The 21,156-nt window shown below is 46.0% G+C and overlaps 1 protein-coding gene across 1 annotated transcript in view; it reads left to right on the top strand.

Annotated features, from left to right (window-relative positions):
* Positions 1–16,893: 16,893 nt before the first annotated feature.
* The window catches only part of ITGA11 (integrin subunit alpha 11), a 234,144-nt gene continuing 229,881 nt past the window's right edge, over positions 16,894–21,156 (top strand). Inside the window, exon 1 of the mRNA XM_075342870.1 lies at positions 16,894–16,967. Within this exon, the coding sequence (XP_075198985.1) occupies positions 16,901–16,967 (67 nt within the window). The 5' untranslated portion in view covers positions 16,894–16,900. The remainder of the gene's footprint in view (positions 16,968–21,156) is intronic.

The raw sequence follows: 21,156 nt of genomic DNA, 5'->3' as shown, positions 1-21,156 counted from the left end.
GTCAGGACTTGGGTGGGAAAGGACCTATGGTCCAGACCGCAATCAGTTAATTAACTCAGTCCAGTGGATTCTGGACCTCGTTTCAGGGTCTGAGTACCCCCCCTTTGTGCTCCGGTTTCCGAGTCGGTTCCCCGAGTCAGTACCGGCGGGCCACTACCCTGTCCCGGTCCACCACGATTCCACTGAGCCATCTTCCCGGCTCCTGCTGGCTAAGGCCACTGTTTGCCTCCTAGCCAAGGTACCAGGGCTCCGACCCCGGCACCCGTCAGACTCCTTCACTCCACTCCTCTCAACTCTCTACAACTCATCTCTCTTGTTTTCCCGCCTCAGGCTCTCTGAACTCCTCGGTGGGCGTGGCCAACCGCCTGGCTCCGCCCCCTGGTGTGAACATCAAGTCCTGAGAGGGGTGACTAGGGTTTAAAGTTTAAAAAGAAAAAACAAAAAGCCAGCACTAAATGTGCACTTCAGCACTAAAAATTCCAAACTGTACTTATTATAAAAATTTTGAGATTTTTGGCAAAAAAATTGCAATTTCTTGAGCTACCCCGCCACGGCACGGCAAATCTCATTTGGGGCAGTCCTACGCTAAAATATTTTTATAAAATGTGCCATACGGCCTCACATATGAATAGTAGAACTGCTCTTAGCAGCACTCACCTGGTCTATTTCAATCCCGTACCCATGACTGAGTCATGGCTGTGGGCAGGACAGTTCCAAGCAAATGCTGCATGAAGTAAATAGCCTGTGGACAGGGCCTGATGACTGAATGTGAACAGTCACCAACCACCAAAATCTAGACAGGTGGAATACATCCCAAATTGGGGTGCATAGCAAGGTGGGGGTCAGCCACTGACCAATTCAATGAAGAAAAAACAAAAAGCCAGCACTAAATGTGCACTTCAGCACTAAAAATTCCAAACTGTACTTATTATAAAAATTTTGAGATTTTTAGTGTTAGGACTGCCCCAAATGAGATTTGCCGTAGAGTGGCGGGGTGGCTCAAGAAATTGCAATTTTTTGCCAAAAATCTCAAATTTATAATAAGTACAGTTGGAATTTTTAGTGCTGTAGTGCACATTTAGTGCTAGCTTTTTTGTTTTTTCTTCATTGAATTGGTAGGGTCAAGGAGTTTACATCCCACTATGGAAACCATCAAAAGTATATAGTTACATAGGTTGAAAAAATCCCTCGGTCCATCTAGTTCAACCTTCCCCCACCAATTATACATTTTGTCACGAAGTCATTTATAACCAACAATGTTGTGTGTACTGAAGAAATCATCCAGGCCTTTTTTAAAAGCTGTTATAGTATCTGCCATTACTACCTCTTGTGTTAGGGCATTCCACAGTCTGACTGCTCTAACTGTAAAGAACCCTTTTCTATTTAGCTGCCGGAATCACTTTTCTTCCACTCATAGGGAATGCCCCCAGGTCCTTAGTATTGTCTTTGGAAGAAATAAGTCATGTGCCAGTCCTTTATATTGAACACACATGTATTTATACATATAAATGAGATCTTTTCTGAGATGTCTTTAGCGGGCTTTACATGCTGCGACATCACTACCGATATATCGTCGGGGTCACATCGGTAGTGACGCACATCCGGCGGGGCCGGTAGCGACATTGCAGTGTGTGACTCAAATGAGCGACGATCACCGAGCGCAAATACGTGCGATATCGTAGCTCGTTGTCACATCGCTCATTTCCATAATATCGCTGCAGCGATGGTACGATGTTGTTTGTTGCTCCAGCGGCATCACACATCGCTGTGTGTGACGCCGCTGGAACGACAAACATCTCCTTACCTGCCTCCACCGGAAAAGGAGGAAGGAAGGAGGTGGGCGGAGGTTCCGGCCGCTCATCTCCTCTCTTCCTTGGGATCCAGTGACAGCGGGTAACCTCAGTGACAGCTCAGCTGATCGCACGGCTGTCTTCAGTTGCTGTGTGGAGGTGACCGGAGCGGCGGTGTATTCTGCAGCTCCGGTCACCTCCATGCAGCAGCGCTGGAAGCGACGCTGGAGCATCCTGGACTCCGCCGGACATGGAGGGCTTTTTGGGGCTGATTAAAGTGGTTAACCAGGGTATATGTTTGTGTTTTTATTTCTAATAAATGATTTTTCGGGTGTGTGTGTTTATTTACTGTAATTTACAGATTAATCATGGAAGGTGTCTCATAGACGCCTGACATGATTAATCTAGGACTTATTGGCAGCTATGGGCTGCCAATAACTCCTTATTACCCCGATTTGCCAATGCACCAGGGCAAATCGGGAAGAGCCGGGTACAGTCCCAGAACTGTCGCATCTAATGTATACGGCAATTCTGGGCGGCTGTTAGCTGATATTGTTAGGCTGGGGGGCTCCCCATAACGTGGAGCTCCCCATCCTGAGAATACCAGTCTTCAGTCGTATGGCTTTATCTGGCTCGTTTTAAAATTGGGGGGGACCGCAAGCCATATTTTTAAATTATTTAATTATTTATTTCACTGCACAGTATAGACACGCCCACCGGCTGCTGTGATTGGGTGCAGTGTAACACCTGTCACTCAGCGTGGGGGCGTGTCTCACTTTAACCAATCATAGGCGCCAGTGGGCGGGGATAGCAGGGAATACGAGATTGTTTAATGGGCGGCCGGCTTTTTCAAAACAGTAAAAGCCGCCGGAGCAGTGTGAACGCCGTGCAGTGCCGGGGATCGGGGATCGGTGAGTATATGAGAGAGGGGGATAGACTGACATGGACAGAGAGTGAGGGACAGAGATAGTGACCGACTGACAGAGATTAGTGAATGACAGACATTGTGAGGCGCTTCAGAATGCAGCTTTTCAGCTGCGCTCTGAAGCGGACCTTTTTTAAGCTGCGGTGCAGAGCGCACACCTGCGCACATAGCATCAGACATCAAAATCGTATGAGGGATGTCACACGTTACAATTGACTAGGTTCGTGCAACAAAACGCTCAATTCTAGACAAAGATACAATGTGTTTGCGATCAACGGTTTTGCGTTCAATCCTGATCGCACGTAGATGTCACACGCAGATACCTCACAAACGATGCCGGATGTGCGTCACTTACAACTTGACCCCAACGACGGATTGTGAGATATATTGAAGCGTGTGTAGCGGGCTTTAGTGGATAAGATACAGTGATTTGTCAATTACTGAGCTTAATTCCCTCATTATCTGTGGGTGAATGCCATCTGGCCCGGAGGATTTCTCAATTTTTAATTTACTCAGATGCACGCTTACTTCTTCTTGTGTTAAATTAATTATATCGGGTGGTGAACTTTGATTTTTGCCTTGTTGAATGATCCCTGGAACAGTCAGTTCCTTGGTGAATACTGATGAAAAGTGTCTGTTTATTATCTCAGCCTTGTCTTTGTCCTCTATAATTATCCTGTTATAATCTTTTATAATAGGATAATTATAGAGGATAATTATATACCATCCTTTTTTTTCCCTTTGGCATTGATGTATTTATAAAAAATTTGGAGGTTTATTTTAATGTCTTTCTTGATTTTTGTTTCAGTAGCTAATTTTGCTAGATGGATTTCTTTTTTACATTTCCTATTGAGCAATTTATACTCCTGAAATGCTATTTCTGTATTCTCAGCCTTCAAGATTTTGAATGCACTTTGTTTTTGTTTTATTATACTTTGTACTGTTTTATTTATCCATAGTGGTTTCTTTTTTATTCCTGGTCATTTTATTACTATAGGGTATAAGTTTTTTCCAGGACTCTAGGAGTATATCCTTAAACTTGCTCCATTTTTGTTCGGTATCCCAGTTACCATGACATTGTCCCAATCTACATGATTAAGCCCTTCCATTAATTTGTTGAAATCAGCTTTCCTAAAATTCGAGGTTTTAGCGTTCCCCTTTCAAATGTTCTATTGAATATTACATTGAAGCTTACTATGTTATGGTCGCTGCTGCCCAAGTGCGGCCGAACCTGTACATCTGAAATTATATCTGGACTATTTGACAGTACAAAATCCAACAAATTATCTCCCGGTATCAGTTCATCTACCAACTGAGAGATGTAATTGTCTTGAATTATAAATAAGAACATGCAGCTTTCAGCACAACTAGAAGATTCTATGTTCCACTGAATGTCTGAATAGCTGAACCCCCCCATAAAAAGGACCCGATTATTATTATATTTAGTATTTTGATGCCTTTTCAGTTTGTTGCAGCATTTCACCCTCTACCTGTTCAGCTATGTTAGGAAGCTTACAGCAAACTCCAATTAGTAGCTTTCCATTATTGCCCTTCCCATTGAGCACAGGTCTTAATTTAGATTTGATAAATATACACACCCCTCCACTTTTTTTGTCTTTCCTGTCCTTTCTGAATGTGGTGTAACCCTCTACATTTGTCATTCAGTCATGGCTCTCATCCAGACAGGTTTCCATTATGCCCACCACATCATAAACCGTCGATGACAAAAGAGTCTCCAATTCATTCATGCATAAGAGGTATAACTAAAACCAAAATTTGTCAGGCACAGGAATGTCAGTTCAGGCTTACCATAATAGGCTTAAAGCCCACATTCAGTCTATCAGGTGCTGTCAGAGACACCACACTCAATAGGTCTTTGCACGTCCGGGTCACAGACAGACCATGGTCTCTCACACATACGCAAAAAAACCCCAAAAAAACGTTCCCTGCCGCCGTCATCAGAATCCACGCTCTGTTCCCCCAGCACATGACTGAACACCCAGTCAACTCATTCCCTGGTTGGAATTAAAAGCTAGGGAGGCACATGTAATTAAACCCTCCAAAGTTTAGAATTAACCCAATCCTACCTGGGTTTGTTACAGTGTGTAAATACAGACATCAAAAATGGATAGGAATGACAACACTGATGAAAAAAGTCAGATTTATTTTCTCTATGAAAACAAATGATTTCTCATATGGGTTTCTGCAGTAGGCCTAACAGTTTCAGAAGTGAATACAATTGAAGCCCTGAGCGCTGGCACTTTCAGGTCAGCTGATCATATTGCTGACATCACTTCTCACTGTCACCGCATAGGCAGCAGAAGTTTGGTGTGATAAGTGCTCCAGTAGAGTTGAAGACACCAATTATTTATTGTTATTAGGGGAAGGCGGAAGAAATTTGAGTACATAGTATATGAAGAAAGGGTGGGAGGAATGTATGTATGCACTCAGCTCAATCTCTGCTGCGAGCGTTATCAGTGCATCATCTACTGTGCTCCGATTCTCTCACATGTGAGAATCAGAGCACTGGTGTGGAGAAGGAAAGACTAGTTTCTTCATCTTCTCCATTGCCTGTCTCTGCATATATCGCACTGCACTTAGATGTCATCCAAGTGCAGTCTGATGTTTCATACGCACTCATAGACTTGTATGGGAGCATGTGATCTAATACTCGCTGCCAATCACAGCACCCTAAGATTTTTGGCTTATGCCGAATCAACAAAAAAAAATCTCAAATCTGCTCTGCCTCATTGATTAACATTGGTCATAGGGCAATGCAATGTTTTCTGTGTGAGCATACACTTACTACCATCTCGGTACTCCTCTTTCATTGGGAAGTGTGTGTCAGCGTACACTTACTACCATATTGGTACACCTCCTTCATTGGAAACTGTGTGTGAGCGTCCACTTACTACCATCTTGGTACTCCTCCTTCATTGGAAACTGTGTGTGAGCATACACTTACTACCATCTTGGTACTCCTACTTCATCAGAAACTAAGTGTTGCAGTATACAGTACATGTCCATATTGAGAAGAAATAAAATGTTAAAAACGGATAAAACTTTTTTTAATTACCTGGATTTTAAGTTTCTAAAATAAAAGGAAATTTAAAAAAAATGAAAAAAAAGATTATTTACACATTCATAAAAGTTTTATCTCTCAAAATATATAATAGCTTATCCCATAAGGTAAGCGTAAAAACAAATCTGATAATTTTGTTGCTCGTTGAATTTATACTAAAATGTGCAAGTTTCTGCCACTTTACACACTCTTGACACTTTTTGAAAGTGTGTGGAGAAGAAGAAGGTATGGTTAGCTCTGCAAATATTGTTTAATCCAGATGTATGAATTGCAACATTTTAAAAAGGCAAATTTCTCGCTCCTGTAGAGGAGATTGGAGTAAAAAGTATCAAACTTTACGCAAAACTTTGGTGCAAATAACAGCAACACTGCCACGGGCATAACTTACTTAAAAAATTCCCTCCTACAGAGTTTTTCTGTTTTGTTGGGTTGTTAGAGATTCTTTTCATCTGTTTCTTAGTTATATTATGTTTCTAGTAATACAGGATTTCAAGAGAATTGCTGCTTTTATGGCTCCCACAGGTGTTCTTCTTACCAGACATCAGAGCCGCAGATTAAAGGGAACCTGTCAGGTGCCTTTTGCTCTCGAACATAGCAGCAATCACAGGTGTTTGCCAAAATTCCCTACCTAACAAGCTATATGATGCTATTTATAAAATAAAGCATTTATAAAGTGCTAATTAGGACCTTGACTAGTTAAAGGGGAGTTGTTTCCCCAGACTAGTCGGTCCTCTTTCCATGTTATTACGCCCCTGTGGGAATAATAACACAAGCCGGCATCATTGCATCTCCTGGAAATCTTGCGCATGTGGCAGGCTTTTTTTGGCAGTGTTAGGCCATGTGCCCACGAGCGCTCGTACCTGCGGATGTATCCGCAGGTACGAGCACATGTTTCCCGCAGCTGCTCGCCGGCGTCCGCAGCTATTTTTAGCTGCGAGTTTCCAGCGGAATAGCTGCGGGAAACATGCGGACTTTCACGCGATTTACTATCTCCATAGCGGAGGGCCGGGATCTCCGCAAGTAAATCCGCATGAATAATTGACATGCAGTTAGGTGCGGCTGAGGGATCTCCGCAGGAGATTCCGCAGCCGCACTTTCCGCATCCGCAGCGTGGACACAGACACTCCCCATGTCCCATAGGGTAACATGGGGAGTGCCTGTACATGCTAGAACCTGTGGATTTATCTGGAAAATCCAGAAAAATCCGCAGGTTTTCCGCGGCAAACTCCGCAGCAAAAAGCTCACGTGGGTACATGGCCTTAGTGTGTTAGTGTATGCTAGGGCATAAGGGACCTGACCTGCAGGTTTTGATACATTTTACTGCCATTGTAAAGGATAAAATACAGAGTGAAAATGTAGCGCCCCTGAGGCTCTGGTCGCTACAGGGTACTGCAACTGAATTAAGGAGCAGTATCTATCTGGGGTAAGTGGCAGGTGGATTGCCGGTGCTCAAACCAGACACATTTCACATGCAGTTAGGTGCCTTCCCCACAGGGGGGAGTGGACTGGGATGAACAGGGAGAGTTAGCCATCCAGTAGTATGGGACTTCCCGGTCACCAGGACAACCACTGGGGGCGGGTGCCACATGGGGTATAATGGAGGTAGCCATGACACTTAGAGAGCTTTACTGGAGGGGAGTCCCCTGAGACCAGACTGGGTGCAGGAGAGCACCAGTGCTGGTGTGACACACAGCTTATCTTGCCGTTATGGAGCCTGGGGCTTGTGAGCTAGAGCCTGGCCCAGGTTCCTTCTGCCATTCGCTTGATAGCGAGGACAAACAGGACATTTACACTGACACTGGTAACCGCCTAGAACTTGCACCGGATAACCAGAGACTTACCAGCATTGAACCAGGACACTCTCGACAATCTCCTAACCAGTGAGTAAAACACCTGAACCGGAGCTCTTGCCTCATTTCCATTAATTACCGGCGACGCCGTCCCGCGCTCCGGCGTCCACGGCCCACTACTAGCCAGCTGGCCACCCTCCCGGAGCAGCCACTCCGCCTGTGGGGAGTGACTCCATCTTGGCTGCAATCAACATCGACCCCCGGTGAGAAGAACCCTGCAGCGGCGGTCCCCTACCTGGCCGTACACCACAGGTGGCTTCACGACAAAAACTTTAATTTCATCTCCCCTGTAAATAACCCCCATTTTAAAAGCGACCCCCAGGGTCATGGAACCGGGCAACGGCCACCTAGTGACATCTCCCCAGCAATACATCACCCGGGACCGAGTACCCCAAAACCCTGGGGCATCACAAAAATCCATAGCATAGCATGACAAGCTGGAATATAATAACGGCACAGACCATCAGTTTATGCTGCTGTTTTTTATGCAGAGTGTAAATGAGATTTGGTAAACTCACTGCTAATCTAAAAGGCCCTGATTTTTCCCTCTATAAATGGGAGATGGAAAATCCAATGTACGCTCACCATGTGGGAACATATCCTTAGAATTCAAGGAAAGCTGAGTGAAATATGAAGTAAGCTGTGTTAATTGTTACCTAGCTGCAAAGGAAGTTATAAATAAAAAAATGACTGGTGCTAATGTGGCGCCCTGGACAAGCCAGGACGTCACAGAACAACACCCACACACCCCACACTCCTGGTCAGGCACATCAAAGTCAGACAAAAACCCTTGTTGCCTCCCTCCAGGGGCTGATGTCCACTCCAGGGGGTGGGCCAGGCGGTTGGTCCCGCCCACCGAGGAGTTCACAGTCCTGGAGGCGGGAAAAACAGGCAGTTCAGTTTGAGAGTGGAAAGTGGAAGGAAGGAAAGTGGTAAAGGAGCAGACTGAAGTTGGTCCGGGTGTGTGGCCCGGACAGATCAGCAAGGTTGGCAGACGGTGGTGACCGTCTGCAGGAGTGGCCTATTGGAGCTAACCGTAAGGACTGTGGACGGGCGGTGGCCCGGCGGTACTGGACCGGCATGCAAAGAGAAGCCAGCACCATCCAGCAGGGGCTTACGGACCCCGGCAAGGCTAGGAGTCGCCGTGAATTTGCCAAATCCGTTAGCGAAGGGAACCTCCTGGGTTTCCCAGCAGCCAAGTCCCGTCAGAAGGCAACAGTCCAACCGAGAGAGGGAAACACAGTCACCGCCAAGGCTAAAGTTCCCAGGGCCAGAGCCTGCAGGCAAAAGGGGCTCCTTCAGCACCATCCAAGCTGGGGAGCGGGTTACCGGTGGGAACCCATTGGAACCGTACACGTTACACAGGTGCAGGGAAAGGCAGTCACCATCAACCTGCCGGGAGGAGAAACACCGCAGCCGTCTGTGGGACCCGTCCATCCAGCCGTGTGTTTTACCGAAAACTGTGTCCTCATCATTGGCTGAGTGAGTACCACCGTGCCGTGCGGAACAGCGCTGCCCCCGCGACCCTGCACCTCACCAGGCCCCGTAACCCGCCTGCCATACATCCCTGCCCCATCACCGGGCCCCGGGACAACCAACCCCCTACCCACGGAGGGGAGAACTAACATCCAGGCTGCTCCCTGTCATCGCTCCCGGGATCCCCGTCCAGAGCAGCGGTGGTGTCACCAATATCACCACAACCGTGGGTGGCGTCATGGACAATATCCAATCCCCACAATCAATCCCCACCCTTTTCACTCACGGGCGAGGAACGCCGCTCGAGTCCCCAGGATCCGGCCCACCACTCGAGCCACCACCGAGCAGCGGCAGCAGCAGCTGGACCCGAGCAGTGGGAGAGCGCAGCGTCCCCTCCTCCGCCCGCGACACTAAAAATTGCAATGCAAAAAAAGACAAAAAAAAACAAAAAAAAAAAACGTTGCAATGGGCACTGTCACAATGAAGGCAAAGATGAGAAGGTGTAGACTAACAACAAACATCTCAAAACACGGCAACTGGTTTCAAAATTGATCAGATGTCTTCTTAGGCTAACACATTGCTGTCTTTTAGGCCTGCAACACACATCCGTGCCGCCGGTACATGTTTGGGACTTTTTGACACATACCCGCGGCACGAACACACGTGCACCAATGTTACCCTATGGTAACAGGCACACACACGTAAAGCCACACGGAACGTGTGTCCGTGTGGTTTGTACGTGTGTGCGTTTTTTAACGTGGATGACATGTCCGCGTTTGACAGGCATCACGCAGACACGGACCTGCTAAAGTCAATGGGTCCGTGTCTGCACGTACGTGACACGGACGTGTGTTTTCCATACGGTCCGTGTGTTTTGTTTTTTTTAAAATATGGTGAAATGGCTCAAGACACACGGACTGCACACGGACATGACACGTACGTATCTCTCGCATACACGGACATTCAACACGCACGCACGGCAAGCATACACCATCACACTGATGTCACACGTACCAGAGAAACAGACATCCAAAACAGAACATGCACCCGAAAAATGGACCGCAAGACACGCATGTGTTTTGTGCGGACGTGTGTTTCAGCCTTAATAAGTGTTTGTTGATTTTCTACACCTTTTTATCCTCGTCTTCATCATGACAGAGCACAACACAATAGGTTTTTTCTCATTCTTTGCTTTGCAGTTGATTTAATGAGCCACTCTAGAGCAGCAGTTTATGCAAGGATTAAGGCTACTATGTGCGCACGTATTTGCTGAAATTTCTGCAGCGATTTGACAGCACGTGTGCGCTTCAAATCGCTGCAGAAACACTGTATAATGGATGCAGTGTTTCAGCAAAATAAATGCCAATTTCATGCTCTATGGCTGCTGCCCCCACCATAGACAGAGTGGGAGCTGCAACCAAAGCGCACAAACTAACTGACATGTTACTTTTTTGAACGCATTTGTGTTTGCGTTCACAAAAGCATCATGTGCACGGATTATGCACAATCTTCATAGTGTGCTGAGGACGCAGGACGCATGCATTTATGCTGAAGTGCTAAATGCAGCGTAAATGCATGCTATTACACAACGTGCGCATGAGCCCTTACACTTCACTACTTCTCTGGTCAGACTGAGCGTGACCTGCACAACTCCACCAGGTGAATAGACTCTATTTACTCTTCCCTGATAATCACTAGGACTTCACAATGGAAAGCACCTATTTTGTTTTCTGTTGGAAAAAATGGCATGTCATTTCTTTGAATTGAATCCTGATGAAATCTGCTCAAAATTAGACAATGCTAAATCAAAAGACTGACAAAATGGTTCAGGAACAGGAAAAGTCTTATAAAAACTGCTCCAAAAAAGGAGTGTCCCTTGAAGTGCTTTCTACTTGAAAAACTTAGGCTTTTTGAATGCCTGAAAAAACATTGTATGAACATAGCCTAAGAGGTTATTTATAACTGGAGATTAGTGAATCTGCAGGTATTCGGGTTCAGTGGGTCCAACCGGATTTATTTTTTTTTTTTTTAAATCTGGTTCGGGACCAGACTTGAACCGTACACCGATCCCTATATAAGTCTATGGGGACCCAAACATTGTGCTTTAAAATGGTGGTAGAAAGAGCTAGGGGGATAAGAGTAGGACAGTTACTTATCAAGTCTCCCACGCAGCTGTAACACTACTTCCAGGTCCGCTCACTAACCCAGATACATATTCACTGCTTCCCCCACCCACAAGCAGTCTCAGCATCTGTGATTGGTTGCAATCAGACCGCACCGCCACCCTGTGTGACAGTGTCTTTGATTGGTTGGAATCACACACACTGTCTGCATAACTATATTGTAAAAATAAATTAGCATAAGGTCCCCCCATATTTTGTTACCCAGCACAGATAAATCATACAGCTACAGCTGACAGCTGGGGGCTGGTATTCTCAGGTTGGGGATGCTCATGGTTATTGGGCCCCCTCCCCCCAGCCTAAAAGTAGCAGCCCGCAACTGTCCAGAATTGTTGAATCCATTAGATGTGACAATCCCAGCACTTTGCTCTGCTCATGCCGATTGCCCTGGTACAGTGGCAATCGGGCTAATATAAGGGGTTAATAACAGCTCACAGCTGCCACGAAGTCGAACATTAGTAAAGGGAAGTGTCTATGAGATACCCCTGTTACTAATACTGTAATTGAAAAGAAATAAAAAAACATCAAAAGAATCCTTTATTTTAAATAAAATACAAAAAATCCACCCTCTTTCTCCAATTTAACAACCCCAAGCACCCAATTCCAACGTAATTCACATGAGGTCCCACAACAATCCCGTCTCTGCTACATACTGAAGAAACAGCACGCTGACACAGAACATGACCGCATGCTGTTGCTTCAGACGGCAACTGACTGACCCGCAACTGTGAGTGGTGATGTCACTCAGTTTATCTGCAATCACAGCTGGAGGTTCCCATAGTACCCAACCTGTGACTACAGGTAAACTGACCTCAGGAGACCTCATCTCAGATGGACTGAGTTCAATCTGAAGTCCAATATACACAGAGACAGGCAATGAAGAAGATGGAGATATTAATCACTCCTTCTTTTCACCAGTGCTCTCTCACATGTGAGAGAATAGGCACACAGGAGAATGACACTCAACTCATGCTCACAGCAGAGTTTGAGCCGAGTGTCATTAGCTTATCGCAACCAATGCTTTCGGAAGATGTCCTTCTGTAGAAGGGCTGTACAATCGCTGTCCCTAGGTAGTAGGGCTATACGACAGCTTTCCATGGGTACTAGCGCTAGGGTAGTAGAGCTATCCAAGAGCTGTCCCTGGGTAGTAGGACTATACGACAGCTGTCTCTGAGTTGTAGACTATATGACAGCTGTCATGTGATAGTAGGATTATATAACAGCTGTCCCAGGGTAGTAGGGCTATATGACAGCTCTCCCTGGGTAGTAGAGCTATATGACAGTTGTCCCTTGGTAGTAGGGCTATAAGAGAGCTGTTCCTGGGTAGTAACACTGTAAAAAAGATGTGGATGGGTAGTAGAGCTACGAGTTATTTTCTTATGTAGTAGGGCTAAGAGAGCTGTCAATGGGTTTTAGGACTAAGAGAGCTATCCTTGAGTAGTACGGCTAAGAGCACTGTCTCTACTTACTAGGTCTGAGATCACTGTCCCTGCTTAGTAAGGCTAACCTGGGTTTCAGGGCTCAAGGTGCTGTCATCGACTTCAGAGTCCAAGAGAGATGGCTCCCTATAGTAAGAAGTAATCCTCATCTGCTAAAAATCAATTATGGAACCTTTTCCCTTTCGCTGGACCTTATGCTAAGTACTGGCTACCTCCACGCTAATTTAAAGGTTCAAAGATGGAACCTGGTCCCTGTGCTAATGACACCCCACTTTGTTAAGTGCCTGCTGACTGCATCCACTAGATTTCAAAGATAGCACCCACTTCTTATGTTGGCGCTGCCGCTCTACTAAGCACTAGTTTTGTCTGCTCAGATTGCAAGATGGCACCAGCACCCCTTTGGCTGGCTCCAGCCCTCTGTTAAGTGCTGGCTGTGTCTACGTAAAACGTAGACACTACATAGTAGATAAGGTGGTACCAGCACAGGAGGCCAGAGCCATCTTGGATTTTGAGTTTCTGCGCACACCTCCGCACTGCTTTTTTAAAGATCACTTGTCAGCAGCATTTTACTAAGTAAAGTACTAAGAGGACCAGATTGGTGTCATACTGATTAAAATGATTAGGGCGGGCCTGTTTTATCATCCTTATTTAAATCTTGTGCTGAAACTGTCCTGGCCATGGGTGGTACTTGCGCAGATTGATCTTTTGGCAGTAAGAAAAATGGTGCCGGCGGCTGCGCATGCGCAGATTGCTCAGTGCCACCATGGCCATTTTACTAGGGTCCACCATGGGATCAATCTGCGCAAGTGTCGCTGGCGGAGGGGTTTTGGGAACGCCGCTCGCCTGGGGAATATCTGGCGCTCGGGTCCGGTGCTTCTGCTCCTCGGTGGCTCGAGCACGGGGCCGGACCCGGGGCTTGAGCAGCGCCTCCTCGCCCACGAGTGAAAAAGGGGAGGTTTGGTGGTGGGATGTCGGTTGTGACGCCACCCACGGGGTTGTGGTGATGGTGGGCACCACCGCTGCTGGTGACAGGGGTTCCCGGGAGCGATGGCGGGGAGCAGCTGAGGTGTTGGCCCCTCCGTGGGTAGGGGCGCTTGGTCCCGGGGCCCCGGTTGGGAGGATGGATGGATGTATGTTGGTGAGTACGGGCTAGGTGCAGGTGCCGATGTGGGGAGGCAGCGCGGAAGCGGGGCAGCGATACGGTGCAGCGCTGTGCCGGATGGCACTGGTGTACTCACTCAGGTAGTCAATAACAGAGTCGCTGGTAAACCAAACGGCTGGATGGACGGGGCCCGCAGTCGGCTGCGGCGTCTTCACTCTCCCCAGACGGGTTGATGGCGGCTGTCTTTCCCTGCACCTGTGTGTAAGTGTTTGACCCTATGGATTCCCACGGGTGGTCCGCTCCCCTGCTTGTACGTGTCGGGAGAGCCCGTTTTGCCTGCAGGCACTGGCCCTTGGATCTCTGGCCGTTGGCGGTGGCTCTTATCCGGACGGGTTGGGCTCTTGCCTTCTGACGGGACTTAGGTGGGAATGAACCCCTGAGGTCCAGACCGCAATCAGGTAGTTTGACTGTTACGGCGGCTTCCGAGCCTAGTCGGGGTCTGAGTACCCTGCCTTGGTGCTTAGCTTCACTCTGCTCCCCAGTTCGGTACCGGCGGGCCACCGCCTGACCCCGGTCCTACGGTTCCGCAGACGTCCACTAACTCCTGCAGACGGCCACCACCGTCTGCCGACCTTGCTCACTGTGCCTGGGCTCCGACCCAGACACACACAGTCTCTCCACTTCAACCTCCTGAGCTAAACTCCTCCACTCCTTCACTCAACTCTCTCTAAAACTGAACTAACTGCTTTTTCCGCCTCCAGGCCTGTGAACTCCTCGGTGGGTGGGGCCAACAACCTGGCTCCGCCCCACCTGGTGTGGACATCAGACCCTGGAGGAGGCAACAAGGGTTTTGTTTGATGGATGTTCCCTACCAGGGGAGGGTGTGTGTGTGTATGTGATGTTATTCTGTGACCCTTGGGGTCCAGGGCGTCACACAAGTGCTGCCTGCAGCAAAGACGCTGCCATTGCAAAATTTAAATTTGAATCCTTTTGTGTCTTGACCTCGAGGATGACATAAAATGATTTGGAGGGCTGGATTTGGTCTGCGGGCCTTGAGTTTGACACTCCTGGCTAGGCCATCTTTATGTAGAGCATGAATTCTTTTATTCAGACCCTCAGAGAATTATTTACCATGAGGAAAGATGTTAAACTTCCAGTAACCAGTATGAGAAAGTGTGTGAGTGATATCACTGAATGTAACACACCTGCCCCCATTCACACCTGAGACCTTAGAACACTAATGAGTCACATGACACCGAGCATAGAAAATGGGTAATTGGGGACTTAGGAGTTTACTCACTTTTGTTGCCAGTGGTTTAGACATTAAAGGGAACCTGTCAGCAGAAATTTCCCCTAAAACCTAACAGATTCCCCCTCTGCAGCTCGTGGGCTGCATTCTAGAAAGGTCCCTGTTAGTATTGTGCCCCCTTTCTGACCAAAAAAAAGAGTTTATAAAGAGGTACCTTTTTGGCTTCGGATTCTATAAATCAGACACGGGGGCGGGCAGCCTGATGGCCGTTATTCTGCCCCCTGGTCCTGTATGCCGCCCCCATCGCTGATTTCCATACTTTTGGACGCCGCCCACTGCTCCAGCCATCCCCGCGCATGCCCAGTGCCAGTCTCAAGGGACTGAGCACTGTGACTGCTGGTGATGTGTGCGCAGGCAAGTGATTATGGGCGGGACTGTGACTGTTATCAGCAAGTACCCGCCCATAATCTCGTGAGCGCGCAAACCTCTCCAGCATCACACTGTGCTCAGTGTAGATGCTAGACTGTATGGGCTGCTTCCAGGGATGACGTCCCTTTGTCACGTGATAGGGGCGTGTTCAAAATACTATCACGTGACAAAGGGATGTCATCCCTGGAAGCAGCCCATACAGTCTAGCATCTACACTGAGCACAGTGTGACGCTGAAGAGGTTTGCGCGCTCACGAGATTATGGGCGGGTACTTGCTGATAACAGTCACAGTCCCGCCCATAATCACTTGCCTGCGCACACGTCACCAGCGGTCACACTGCTCAGTCCTGTGAGACTGGCACTGGGCATGCGCGGGGATGGCTGGAGCAGTGGGCGGCGTCCAAAAGTATGGAAATCAGCGATGGGGGCGGCATACAGGACCAGGGGGCAGAATAACGGCCATCAGGCTGCCCGCCCCCGTGTCTGATTTATAGAATCCGAAGCCAAAAAGGTACCTCTTTATAAACTCTTTTTTTTGGTCAGAAAGGGGGCACAATACTAACAGGGACCTTTCTAGAATGCAGCCCACGAGCTGCAGAGGGGGAATCTGTAAGGTTTTAGGGGAAATTTCTGCTGACAGGTTCCCTTTAATGGATGTGTTGAGTTATTTAGAGGGCACCAAATGTACACTGTTATACAAGCTGCACACTGACTACTGTACATTGTATCAAAGTGTCAGATCTTCAGTGTTGTCCTATGAAAAGGTATCACAAAAATATTACAAAAATCTGAGTGGTGTACTCACTTTTGTGTTATACTGTATGTAAAATATAATTTCATGAAAGCATGAATCTGTTATTATCTAGCAGCGGGGACAATCCTGATCAGTGAGTAGCGGTCGTACACTGGCGTGCAGAAGAGCTGTTATTGCGTAATATGATGAGTCCAGATGTAAAATCATTTCAGAACTGACATTGAATCACAGCGACTGCGGAGATTCTTCTGAGATCATTTGGCTTTAAAAAAAAAATAATAGAGACTCAGGTAACCAAAAAATTGCAACACAGCGGCTGAAATAGTGAAATAGTGAAATAGTTTATCTGCCTTGATTTCAGTCTATGATCTGACTCATGGGTCTATTTAGGAGGCCACACTGTAAGGTTCACATTCTTTGTCTTTTATTGATGACCTATGATTAATGTCCTCACACTGCCTTCTATTTTGCTCTGGTCCTGTCCCCTGTACCAGTTACACCTCCTACCGGAGTCTGGTCCTCCCACTTCCTCGGTCTGCTATGTAACTGGGAAGTTTGGGAGCCAGGGAATAGCGGAGACTGAAGTGGGAAAGTGGCAGCTTCTCCAGCTACCAGTCTGGCAGAATGAGAGTCTGGAGCATGGACCACTGGAGAGGGCTCCTCAGCGCCTGGGCTCTCTTCTTCTTACCAGGTGAGCTCAAAAAACATCTGGATTACTGATATCAGACGTAATAAACATATCCGACATAATAAAGATTTATTATCTCTGATTAACCCTTACCGGCACAGAGAAAAGTATGAAACGCTTCTATTAGAATGCTTCGTAATTGGATAAGTTTATTGGATACAGCTCAAGTAACTTCATTGATGCACTTTTTAATTGAATTATATCAATGATATATTATCATAAAGGATAAAAACTAGTGTCATCCTCTGTTCACCAGTGTTTTGTGCACCTGATTTTAGTTTTAATTCTGTTTTCTTCCAAGATAATGGGGATGTCTGAGATACAGTATGTTGCTATTGTTTATACACTATGATCCATTCATATCCTGCAGACTGAGAGGACCAGGTCAAGTTTAGATTATAACTGGCATGTGCCACATATACTCACAGCTATAGTCTGTTTATAACTGGCATGTGCCACATATACTCACAGCTATAGTCTGTTTATAACTGGCATGTGCCACATATACTCACAGCTATAGTCTGTTTATAACTGGCATGTGCCACATATACTCACAGCTATAGTCTGTTTATAACTGGCATGTGCCACATATACTCACAGCTATAGTCTGTTTATAACTGGCATGTGCCACATATACTCACAGCTATAGTCTGTTTATAACTGGCATGTGCCACATATACTCACAGCTATAGTCTGTTTATAACTGGCATGTGCCACATATACTCACAGCTATAGTCTGTTTATAACTGGCATGTGCCACATATACTCACAGCTATAGTCTGTTTATAACTGGCATGTGCCACATATACTCACAGCTATAGTCTGTTACCGAATGTAACAAATGGCAATACTTGGAGTGTTTCTGCACCTGATGATGTCACGCTTTACATTAGGACTGTAAGGTACATCTGCATTTTGGATCTTTGTATGTGTCCCTTTAAAAAGGAGGAATCTTCCTTTTTTTTGTCTGACGCTGGACACTTCCAGAGAGCTAAACATCTGGCAGCAACTGGAAACAAAATCTGCTGTCAGCCCAAAATCCCAAAGCATAGCAGAAATGTGTGGAGCAGGAGGCTTGAAAGATGAAAGGCGAGAGTGGTGGACAGAGTTGGATAGGGGGGCTGGGGTGCTGGGCTTGGCATCTTCCGAAGATGTAGCAGAATTGGGGGAGCTCAGGACCGAAAGGAGGCAGTGGAGGACAGGTCAGAAATCATCTCGGCAAATTTAGGAGCCACAAGTATGTCAGGAGAGACTCAGTGTCACATCAGGCCGAGCAGTGGAGATGAGGGGAGGGCTCTCATATCATAGTGGAGGGCATAAAATTGGTGAGAGGGGTGACACCTGGAAAGATGATGATCTACCCTCACCTACTGTATCCTCACCTATCCCTTGTAGACTGTGAGCCCTCGCAGGCAGGGTCCTCTCTCCTCCTGTACCTGTCTGTGTCTTGTATTGTTTATGATTATTGTACTTGTCCCTATTATGTATGCCCCTTTCACATGTAAAGCACCATGGAATTGATGGCGCTATAATAATAATAACATTAGAGAAACAAGTGGAGGATGGATGTATATATATATATATATATATATATATATATAAATATATACTGTATATGACGTGCACAGCTGTACATGTATATAGTGGAGTAATAGATTGGACTGTGCTGAATGTGGATTTGACAGATCCAGAGGTCTCGCTAGAGATATGTCTCTTCTATAGCACAGGTTTCATCCCACTTTCGCTCCTGTTATCAAGCTTTTAATATGTCTTGGCTAATTTTAAATGTCTAAGACTATCAAAAGGAGGTTTTGCTTTTTTTTCCCCATAAACAGCGCCATACCTGTCCATGGGATGTGCATGGTACTGCAGCTCAGCGCCATTCTCTTAAAATTGACAGCAGCTGCAGTACCAGGCACAACCATTGAACAGAAGTGGCACTGTTTTTGATATTTTGGATTACCTCTTCAAGTGTTCACACATTTTACACTTGTACTTATGGACTATACCTGGTAAGTGGCTGAGGTTACATATTTCTAAGTAAAAGTAAATATCTGCAAATGAAAACTAATGTAGCTGTATTCGATGATGGGTTGTATCCAAACAAGCAATGTGCTTCTTGTCTACTTGACATATTTGTTTGTTAACCTGTACCAAGAGGTATTCATATGTTCTCATGGTGTACTTTTATTAGCTCAGTATAGTGTATAAACATCATTTTATGATTACTCTGATGTCATGTAAGCAAGGGGGCTTTATTAAAACACTATATTAGAATCCCGATGAAAGTTTTACTGCCTATGATTCTTGTGGATGTGAAGATGTAGAAATAAATGCAATATGTAGGGGTAAATAGTTGTACTGGCCCTATAAACAATACATCATACTTGGAATTCTTCTTTCCTTTCATGCTACCCGTAGACCTATGTAAACTACCAATGGACCATTGCACATTGTTTTGACAATGGTGAAAATAGCAGGTCAGACCAAGTACAGGTGCACTTTTTTCTACCATACTTTTTTCTTCCACTCAACTTTTCATTAATATGCTTGAATACAGCACTCTGTGAACAGCCAGCTTCTTCAACAATGACCTTTTATGGCTTACCCTCCTTGTGGAGTGTGTCAATGACTGCCTTCTGGACATCTGCCAAGTCAGAAGTCTTGCCTATGATTGTGTAGGCAACTGAACCAGAATAAGGGATTATTTTAAACCCTTAGGAAGCCTTTGCAGGTGTTTTGTGGTAATTATTCTAATTTTCTGAGATAATGACTTTTGGGTTTTCATTGGCTGTAATCCATAATCATCAACATTAACAGAAATAAACACTTGAAATAGATCCCTCTGTGTGTAATGACGCTATATAATATATGCATTTCCCTTTTTGCATTGAATTACTGAAATAAATTACCGTAAGTTTTTGATAATATTCTAACTTATTGAGATGTACTTGTATCTTCACATATTCAATCTTAGAAAATAAGCAGCAATGGTAAAGACAATGTGGTGATGGTGTTGGTTAGTAAGTAAGGGGGAGCTAGCCTTATATCCCTTATTAATGTAACTGTTTTCTATCTTATTATTTGTATGTAATCCAATGCTGTATTATTAGCTCTGACCACAGGGTGGTCCTGTTGTACCAAGTATCAGGAAGAAATTATATATTGAGCTACTAGCAGGAAGTGAGTTATTGTGTGGCTGAAGCCACATGTGAGACAGAAGACCCCTGTAAGGCTGCTTTCACACTACGTTTTATTAACATGCGTCATGAACGTTTTTTTGCTGTAAAAGCGGATCCTGCTTTTACAGCACAAAAACGCATGCAAACGCATGTGTTATTTTGCAGGATCCTGTCACTTTAAGTTTATGGGCGGGCATTGGAGTCATGTGATCGGGAGTCAGTGGAACTGAACGTGAGAGACTGGGAGCCGGCTTCTGACAGCTTTGGAGGCTCGTAACCAAGGTAAACATTGGGTAACTTGCTTGGATACCCGATATTTACATTGGTTAGGAGTGTCTGCAGCTGCTAGGAGCCGGGCTCCCTGCACACGTAACCAAGATAAACATCCGGTAACTAAGAGCGCGGTTACCCGATGTTTACCTTGGTTACGAGCGTCCTCCGCTCTCAGGCGGGGGAGAGGAACGGGGAGAGAGGGAGAGGGATGGAGGGAGGTGGAGAGAGAGGGAGGTGGAGAGAGACAGAGAGGGGGAGGGAGAGACTGATCACGCCAGGCTGGTTTCTCTGCATGCTCAGTAGAGCAAGCAGGATCCTGTCTATCAGCATGCCAGTGTTCACATGCTGTTTAGTCAGGATCCAGCAATTTGCAGTATTTTGACGCAGCTCAAAAACGCTACAAGTAGCGTTTTTGAAAAAAGTAAAAAAACTGAAAGTCGCTGGATCCTCACAATAACGCACGCAAACGCAGGTGAACGCATGTTGACGCGAGTCCATTGCAAATGCATTGAAATGAAAACGCATTTGCACTGGATCCGTTTTTGCGTTAAAAAACGTTCATGACGCATGCTAAAAAGACGTAGTGTGAAAGCAGCCTTACTGTTGAGAGAATGTGTACCTGTTCTCAAGGAATGGATATCACAAGAGGAGTCTCAAAAGTGACTATAAAACGTTCTACAGCTTCATAATTATGTTATTGGTGAAGTGGTTGCAGCAGGCTCCCTGCAAGGTGTGCT

Source organism: Anomaloglossus baeobatrachus, chromosome 4 (genome assembly GCF_048569485.1).
Source record: "Anomaloglossus baeobatrachus isolate aAnoBae1 chromosome 4, aAnoBae1.hap1, whole genome shotgun sequence".
Taxonomy (NCBI): domain Eukaryota; kingdom Metazoa; phylum Chordata; class Amphibia; order Anura; family Aromobatidae; genus Anomaloglossus; species Anomaloglossus baeobatrachus.
This window is presented reverse-complemented; position numbering and strand designations above follow the sequence as displayed.